General features: G+C 43.5%; 1 protein-coding gene, 1 non-coding gene and 1 pseudogene across 10 annotated transcripts in view; 2 read left to right on the forward strand and 1 right to left on the reverse strand.

The window, feature by feature from the left end:
* DMXL1 (Dmx like 1) overlaps positions 1–3,125 on the reverse strand; it is a 174,824-nt gene extending 171,699 nt beyond the window's left edge. For 2 of the 9 annotated variants that reach the window (XM_037739737.1, XM_037739736.1), the window contains exons 1-2: positions 2,893–3,061; positions 2,494–2,595 (exon numbers count right to left, since the gene is read on the reverse strand). In XM_037739737.1, the coding sequence (XP_037595665.1) occupies positions 2,494–2,580 (87 nt within the window). In that variant the 5' untranslated portion in view covers positions 2,581–2,595; positions 2,893–3,061. Of the gene's footprint in view, positions 1–2,493 lie in introns of all 9 variants that reach the window. The other 7 variants (XM_017531877.2, XM_017531873.2, XM_017531879.2 and 4 more) reach the window with 5 other exon arrangements.
* A 1,345-nt stretch (positions 3,126–4,470) lies between these two features.
* Positions 4,471–4,571, forward strand: LOC119471800. Its single transcript, XR_005200886.1, has one exon. It is a non-coding gene; the product is annotated as a small nucleolar RNA U13 (small nucleolar RNA).
* A 4-nt stretch (positions 4,572–4,575) lies between these two features.
* Positions 4,576–4,668, forward strand: LOC119471801 (annotated as a pseudogene).
* Positions 4,669–9,413: the final 4,745 nt, after the last annotated feature.

Below are 9,413 nucleotides of genomic sequence, written 5' to 3' on the forward strand. Positions count from 1 at the left end.
AAAAAAAAAAAATTAGCCAAGCGTGGTGGTGCATGCCTGTAATCCCAGCTACTTGGGAGGCTGAAGCAGGAGAATATCTTGAACCCAGGAGGCAGAGGTTGCAATAAGCCAAGATCGCGACATTACATTCCAGCCTTGGCAACAAGAGTGAAACTCTCCATCTCAAAAAATAAAAAAAATAATAAAACAAAACTCAAGAAGTAAACAAAAGATTCTGGCTTTTAACATAAGAGAACAGGAGGGATACATTTAAGGTGTATATAAGTGTCCAGGATAATGAGCATAAGAAACTTAGTTTGTAACAGAACTATCAACTTAAAGAGTCAAGGCTGGATAGGCTGCAAAAGAAAACCATGACTATCATATCCTTAAAATTCCATTAAAACTCAAGAGAGCTGAGCTCTCTTTATACTTAAAAAATTTATTTTTAGTTTATTTACTGAATGCTTCCAGAGACCTGGAAGAAATTCTGCAGTAGGCTTGGTGGGAGATTAAATCCTATTCTATGGAAATAAACTTTAAAATTCAGCAGAACTGAGCAACAAGCTACATGATGGTATAGGATGACCATCTAATCTTTGGCACATTAACTGATCTCTCCTTACAAACAATACAGAGACATGCACCAAGGTTTTATAGAGGAATGCATACAGGCGTATAAATAGGCCATCATACCGTATATGCTTTGAAGTTCACATCACTGCTTACATAGATTGTGAATGTCTTCTTAGAAAAAATTCTTAGGGCTGGACATAGTGGCTCACACCTCTAATCCTAGCACTTTGGGAGGCTAAAGTGAGAGGGTCACTGGAACCCAGGAACTCAACACTGGCCTGGGAAACATAAGGAGACCTCATCTCTACAAAAAATAGAAAACTTAGCCAGGTGTGGTGATTAGCATCTGTAGTCCTAGCTATCAGGAGCCTAAGGCGGGATGATGGCTTGAGCCAGGGAAGTTGAGGCTGCAGTGAATTGTGATCACGCCACTGCACACCATCCTGGGTAACAGAGGGAGACCTCATTTCAAAATTTTTAAAAAAGCAGAAGTTCTTAGAATTTAGATTGGAGAAACCAATCATATAACTTTAGGAAATGGCTGGGAATTCAACATTATCCTATAATTTTCCACTAGAAAAACCATCTAAGGATGATGATGTTCATTTCCCTCTTAAGCACCAAGGGCAGAGAGCAATGCCCCCAGCTGTAAGGAAACGAGTTGCTCACTGAGGCTTTCAGAGCTCACTCTTTTCCTGAGTATTTAGGCTGGGCAAACATTTAGAATTGGAATCAGGATAAACTAAGCTGTGTATGAGTCAGTCTACAGGGGAGGCACAGCCTCTATCTGAAAGCAAAATGCTTGTTGGCACAATTCTAAAAGTACAATTGAGGCATTAAATGCCTACACCATTTTAAATGCTGAGTATTATTTATTCTGACCAACAAAGACCACAAAAAAGCTAAACGCAGACAAAAAGATTAGACATTTTCGACTCCTAAACCTGGGGCACTGGTTACATTGTTTACTTCGTGTCACTTATACAAAATTAAGTTTTACTTTTCTGTATTTTTTGTTGTTGTTGTTTTTAGGAAAAAAGCCTGCAACACTCGGTATTTCCAGGCAGTGACAAGTTTTACTTTTAATCACAACTAAGGAGGTATCTACACAAATTGTATAAAAAAAGTTAACATTATAAATTTATTTAAAGTATCATGTGCAATTACTTATAGTTTGAAACTGTTACAAAAAAACTATAGTTAAGGCAGAAAATGCCACTATACTGACAAGTAGCCTGAAGTTTGGTGCCCTCTTATTTTCAGTATGTGGAAAAGACCAATGAAAAGCAAATCACTTTTAGTAAATCTTAACCTGGAATTACCGGGTTATTATAAAATATACAAGAAATATTTTTTTTTTAATGAAAAGGACTTTTTTTTTCTTTCCTAAGTTATTTCTCCGAGAACTTGTAAAGAAAATAAACAAACGAAAAGCACTGTTTTCGCTGTATCTTTACTCAAGGCTAGTTGTTGATAGCAAACAATTGGTGATTGTTTTGAGACACCCACTCTTTTTAACTACAAAGACACTTGACCTTAACTTAAAATACAAAATGAAACCGATCCCCACTATTCCTAAGTCTGATAATTTGAACCTATAAAGTGGTATAATAAAAAGCCCCCAACTCGTTACTCAACAAATATTTTTGGATAAACGATTTTGGCAAAGCACCCCTGCCCAAGGAAGTCAGACCCAAAACTTTAAAAATCCTACAGAACATTCTAACTTGAGTTCAGGCTCCATACAGTACCTCACTGACCGAAATGGTTTTGCCTGTTTAGTTTCCAAGGGCCAAGTCTGCCCGGCTCTGGATGATATGGACCCCCCTGGAGCGACAAGGCGCTCGCGCCTCTGCTCGTCGTTCTGGGCCGAGCTCTGCCCAGAATGACGGGCAAAGGCAGGGCCATGGGCGACGTGAGGGCCTGTCTCGAACTCACCGTGAAGCGCTGGTCGCCAATGCTGCCCACGGAGAAACAGTGGTCGCCAGGGTTCACAGCCCCGGTTAGCACCTGGTGCAAATTCATGTCGGCGCCCTAGTCCTGCAACGGACACCGCGTCCAGCTCATGCCCCGGGTCAGCGGCCGCTTCCCTCCCTCCTTCCCTCAGGGGCGGCGGCCGCTGTTTGGCTGCCACCGCAGAAGCAACGACAGGCGCCCGGAGCTGGAGCAGCTCAGCTGGGGCCCGCGGTTCATCCCGAGCCCAGGAGGGCGAGGCCCGGAGGGGGCGGGTCGGCGAGCGGGCGGAGCACGGCGCTCCTCGGCGCACCTGTCACTGACCGCGGCGGCCCAGGTGAAGACCGGGGTCCCCTCACCGGCCACGACCCGGGGCCGACTCACCGGCCAGGAAGGCCACGCTGTCTACACACTTCCTCTGGGCCTCAGGCAGCCGCTCCTGACCTAGCCCAAGTGGCGCAGGCAGCACGCGCTCGCACTCCCCGCCTGACCTGCCCCTTCCCGGCTCCGGTGCCCGCCACCCCCACAGTCCTCTGCCGCTCACTACGCGTCTACTGGAGCCCTTAGGCGGAAATATCGCGAGACTTCGCTTGGCGAAGCTGGTAGTGTGGTAAAGGATTCACTTTTTTACCGCAGCATACATATCAGCAAGTAAATATAAAAACGCCTCTTCTAGTTAGAAACTGACCAATCCCGACCCCCGGTCCACCTAGGGCTCCGCCCACCACCGAGGACAAGCCAATCTCTTTGAGGCTTGTGCAGGAGAACGCCGTGCGTTTGAGCTTGAACATGATAAGCCTGGTAGAAGCCTGATGAACCCAGAATGAGTGAGATGTGTCAAATTGTGCTTTAGGTTAAGGGCTTAATCTAACTATGGGTCTGAACACTTGAAGGGGAGAAGTGCATTGTAAATAGTGTTGCAATGGCCTCAGTTCTGGTAGGACTACAAGTCCCAACATGCACCGCTCCCCAGGGTGGCCCTAGTGTAAGTACATGTGACTCTTGAAACGTCTACGTTAGCAGCTTAATGGTTTCTCCAGACTCATGCTTGTTTCACAGTCCCTAAACAGGATGGTTTTTGAAAGGCTCGAACATTTGACAAGTAGTAAAGTGATATTTTCTTAGCCTAAGTTTATCTTAACACATGTTTTGAAATAATGCTGATAATAACAACATACCAGCCTTGAATTGAACGCTTGTTTTGAAAAAGAACACAAGAATTCCAGAATCATCAGTGTCACAGCTACAAACTGTGAGATTTGTTTCATTGTATTTTGACACAAGTTTTGTAATATAATTGTAATATAATTGACAAACATCTATTTATGTGTTTTCCCCTGTATACCGTAAGCCTTTTCGCGATAGAGAGGAACAGGACACAATCTGTCCCTAATGTCTAGCACCGCGCCAGTCCCACCCAGTTCAAGATGTCCAGTAAATGTTGCATAAATGTGTATAGAAACCCTCTAGATAGGCCAGGAGCGGTGGCTCGCGCCTGTAATCCCGGTACTTTGGTAGGCCGAGGCGGGCAGATCACCTGAGGTCAGGAGTTCGAGACCAGCCTGGCCAACATGGTGAAACCCCGTTTCTACTAAAAATACAAAAAAAGCCAGGCGTAGTGGTGTGCGCCTGTAATCCTACCTACTCGGGAGGCTGAGGCAGGAGAATAGCCTCCCCAGAAGGTGGAGATTTCAGTGAGCCAAGATCGTGCCATTACACTCCAGCTTGGGCAACAAGAGCAAAACTCCGTCACAAAAACAAAACAAAACAAAAACAAAAAAAACTCTTCAAATAAAATGAGTGGTTTTTAGAATTTCACTGAATTTATTTTTTATATGCTTTTGTTGCAGTATAAAGACTTGAAACTATACTTGGGTGGGACAAGCATTACTAACTTTTTTTTTTACTGCATTTTTTGTAATGTACATTTACTTTGTCTTGCAATAAAAAGCTACTTACTAGATACTTTTGTAGTTCATAGTGTGATGATTGTGTGTTCACACTTGTGTGAGATGCCTCTCCCTCAAACCTTGTTGTGCCACCCACATGTTACCCATCTGATATGGAATAGTTCATAGTGTGATGATTGTGTGTTCACACTTGTGTGAGATGTCCCTCCCTCAAACCTTGTCGTGCTACCCACACGTTACCCTTCTGATATGGAAAAGGAAAACCCAAAACTAACAACAACAAAAAAATAATTTCATTCTGTATTCCAGGCTCTTCATAAGATGAGGGACAAAAATTGTCTTTGCTTTATAAAAATAAACGATTTTTAAGGTCTAACGTATCTACTGTTTGACTTCTTTTATTATTTCAGATTTTACTTCACACGTCTTAAGTTAATTTTATATTTTAGACCCTAAATCAGGATTGTTGTATGTACTTGTGTGAGTCCCACCTAAATTCTGTGGCTGGCCCATAATTTAACATGTTTACTCATTCTATTTTGCCCGGTTGTTAGTTTTGAAGAGATTCCACGTAGTAGAATAAAAGAAACTGAGCAACAGAGTAGTTAGGGAATCTGATATCTATTCCTGATTCTCAAAGTAACTAGCTGTGTGACCATGGAAAAGTCTAATTTTTAAGACTGACTTTCCTTATCTGTAAAATTAGGAACTTTAACTTGATTATTCACAGCCTTTTGTTTAACAAACCCTTTTCTACAACTCTTTGCATCCGTTAGTGTTTATTTAAATTATTGGCCAGGTGCAGTGGCTCATACCTGTACTCCCAGCAATTTGGGAGGCCGTGGCGGAAGGTGAGCTCAGGAGTTCAAGACCAGCCTGGGCACCATTGCGAAACCTTGTCTCTATGAAAAATACAGACTGTGCAACAAAGGGAGACCCCCTCTCTAAAAAAAAAAAAACATTTTAAAAATTGAGCCACGTATGTTGGTGCATGCTTGTAGGCCAAACTACTTGGGAGGTTGATGTGGGAGGATCGCTTGAGCCCAGGAGCTTGAGGCTGCAGTGAGCTGTGATGGTGCCACTGCATTTCAGCCTGGGTGACAGAGAAACACCCTGAAAAAAAATGAAGAGGGTGATGTGGTTCATACCTATCATCCCAACACTTTGGGAGGCCAAATCGGGAGGTGAAGCCAAGAATTTGAGATCATCCTAAGAAACATTTGCCTACAGCAAACTATGAGAAACATACTGAGGCCCTGTTTCTATTTTTTTTTTAACAAAATTCCCTTTGCCTCCACACTGCAGCTCCTCATAGATCATCTCCTATTGTCATAAAACTCCCCTAATAAGGTTCTGTGGAATCCTAAAACTATTCCTGATTTATTGTGTAACCTTCACATGACTCTGATCTTATGGGAATATTAATAAGGTAGGAAGGTAAAGGAGGTGAAAGTAAATTGTAGGTGTTTACTCCTCATCCTCTCCTTCCGGTTTCCTTACTGCTGGTTTAGAAAGCAGCACTGCATGCCTGCATTCCACTTGCTCACAGTCTCCACCTTCCTTCTACCGAAGCACTACAAATCCACCTGCTAATCCAAGAAATCCAGGAGAAGGGCCTGGTGCAGTAGTTAACGCCTGCAATCCCAGCACTTTGGGAGGCTGAGGCAGGAAGATCCCTGAACCCAGGAGTTCCAGGTTACAGTGAGCTATGATCGTGCCACTGCACTCTAACCTGGGCAATAGACCCTGTCTTTAAAAAAAAAAAAAAAAAAATCCTGGAGAATTGTTGAGTCTAATTATCCCCTCAACTATAATTAAACTGTATCATTCCATCCTTTGAATGCTCACTGACAGTGTGCTTCCATGGTTTTCATTTTTTTTTTGACGGAGTCTTGCCCTGTCACCAGGCTGGAGTGCAGTGGCGCAATCTTGGCTCACTGCAACCTCCGCCTCCTGGGTTCAAGCAATTCTTCCACCTCAGTCTCCTGAGTAGCTGGGACCGCAGGCGCATGCCACCACGCCTGGCTAATTTTTTTGTATTTTTAGTGGAGACGGGATTTCACCATGTTGGCCAGGATGGTCTCGATCTCTTGACCTCGTGATAGCCCACCTCAGCCTCCCAATGTGCTAGGATTACAGGTGTGAGCCACCTTGCCCGGCCTGGTTTTCTTTTTTAGTTTCTAAAAAAAAATAAGAGAGAAAGAATGGCTCTACAAAAAAAAAAAAAAAAAAAAAAAAAAAAAAAAAAAAGAAAAAAAAAAAAAAAAAAAAAAAAAAAAAAAAAGGAAGTCTTGCTGTGTGCAGTGGCAGTTGTCCCAGTTACCCAAGAGGCTAAGGCAGGAGAATCAGTTCAATGCCCAGGAGTTCAAGTTCAGTCGAGGTAAAATAGTGAGATCACATCTCTAAAAAACAAATTAAAAATTAAAAATAGGTAGAATAAAGGAAGACTTTTCTTGTATAATTTGCATTATTACTAGCAGCAAGATCTCTTACAAAACTGAAGTTCTATGTGGTTTCTGAAACTGCAGGCCACAGATAAGTTATGTTATGTTGCCTTCAATACTCGTCTTCAAGAGGAGGGGGAATTTTATAAGAGTCAGAGGGTAATGACAGTGTAAAGAAACCCAAACAGGCCAAATGTTGAGGATTCTTGGAAAGAAAAGGAGCATATAGGAAGCTAGCTTAGATTGGGAAATAGTCATCCTCTTACCCACTCTTGATTTCCTGAAATCCTTGTCGTTACTCTCCTCCCCCACCCAAATACACCAATCTAAATCCCTATTCTTAGCCGGGCATGGTGGGATGCCCAGGCAGGCACTGTAACCCCAGCACTTTGGGAGGCCTAGGCAGGCAGATGACCCGAGGTCAAGAGTTCGAGACCAACATGGCGAAACTGCATCTCTACTAAAAAATACAAAAATTATTCAGGCGTGGTGGCAAGCACCTGTAGTCCCAGCTACTTGGGAGGCTGAGATAGGAGAATCACTTGAACCCGGGAAGCAGAGGTTGCAGTGATCCGAATCACGCCACTGCACTCCACCCTGGGCGACAGAGGGAGACCCTGACTCAAAATAATAATGATAATTTCCTATTCTCCCAGGGCCTCTGTCACCAGTGCCACATATAGGGGCTTCAGTCCCCGTTGCCAACACCCAATAAATGAGGGGAGTTAGGAATAAGGGAAATTCTTATTCTCATAACTCAGCCTAAATCAAGGGGAATATGTTGCTTGAATTTTACAAGCATTTTAAACTCATTATCTCATAAAAATAATATGAGGATCTCTGCGCAATGAAGATGTTAGTAGCTTTGGAAACTTGCCTCTACCACCAAGAGCAACCTTGCCTACAGCAAAATTCATCAGGAATACTATAGGTTAAACAGATATTTTATGGGAAGGCTGAGGCAGGAGAATTGCTTGAACTCAGGAGGCGGAGGTTGCAGTGAGCCGAGATTGCACCATTGCGCTACAGTCTGGCGCCTGGCAACAGAGCGAGACTCTGTCTCAAAAAATATATATATATATATTTTATAGCCAGGAGTAGTGTGGCACATGCCTATACTCCCAGCTACTTTAGAGGCTGAGATAGGAGGAACATTTGAGCCCAAGAGATTGAGGCTGCGGTGTGCCATGATTGGCACCACTGCACTCTAGCCTGGGTGACAAAGGAAGACCCTCTTTAAAAAAAAAAAGAATTTGTACCATATCCAAATTTACAAAGACGTGAACAGGAACTACTATATATTCTTATTTTTTCTGTCTTCTGACTGAGGGAAGTAGAAATAGCTGCTAGAGAGTGACAAAGAAGAATTATATGTGCACACACAAACAAACACACTCTTTTTTTTTCTTAAGAGAGTCTCACTCTGTCACCGAGGCTGGAGTTCAGTGGCACCATCATGACTCACTGCAGCCTTTACCTCCTGGCAGGCTCAGGTGATCCTTCCGCCTCAGGCTTCCAAGTAGCTGGGACAACAGGTACATCCCACCATGCCCAGCAAGTATTTGTATTTTTTGTAGTGATGGGGTTTTGGCCTGTTGCCCCAGCTGGTCTCGAACTTCTGGGCTCAAGTGATCCACCCACCTCAGCCTCCCAAAGTGCTGGATAATAGGCGTGAGCCACCATGCTTGATCACATACTCTTTTTATATGAGGAATGTATGCCCTTTTAAATTATCAGGTCCAGAAAGGCATTAAATGAGACACCAGTCATATCCCATCTCTCTCCTTGAACTATGTAATCTTCTCCTGAAACTGCTAGCGTGGCCAGACACAATGGTTCACGCCTGTAATCCCAGCACTTTGGGAGGCTGAGGCAGGCAGATCACCTGAGGTCAAGAGTTTGAGACCAGCCTGGCCAACATGGTGAAACCCCATGTCTACTAAAAATACAAAAATTAGCCAGGCATGGTGGCAGGTGCCTATAATCCCAGCTACTTGGGAGGCTGAGGCAGGAGAATCACTTGAACTTGGGAGGCAGGGGTTCTGGTGAGCCGAGATTGCACCACTGCACTCCAGACTGGGTGACAGAGTGAGACTCCATTCAAAGAAGGAAAGAAGGAAGGAAGGAAGGAAGGGAGGGAAGGAGGGAGGGAGGGAGGGAGGGAGGAAGGAAGGAAGGAAGGAAGGAAGGAAGGAAGGAAGGAAGGAAGGAAGGAAGGAAGGAAACTGCTAGCTATTGCTACAAGTAACTATAAATTAATCTAACAATGCCACATTCTGGACAGTGTAACCCACACGCTGTAGCTCAACAATGTATAGCCAATCACTAAAGAATGTTATTTCTGTGAACTAATGAGAATTCCTGACAAACAACAAACAACTTTGTATAAGCCCACTCCTTGTTCCCTTTTTGCCTTCAAAAATCTGCTTGTAACAAAAGTCTGAACAGAGTACTTCCCAAGACAATTTGGAAGTGTGTCCCAGGCAGCTGTTCTCTCCTTTGGCCCAAATAAACTCTATATTAATTTTTTTTCCTTTTTTTTTTTTTTTTT

The sequence above is a fragment of the Cebus imitator genome, unplaced genomic scaffold, assembly GCF_001604975.1.
Source record: "Cebus imitator isolate Cc_AM_T3 unplaced genomic scaffold, Cebus_imitator-1.0 Scaffold74, whole genome shotgun sequence".
Classification (NCBI taxonomy): Eukaryota; Metazoa; Chordata; class Mammalia; order Primates; family Cebidae; genus Cebus; species Cebus imitator.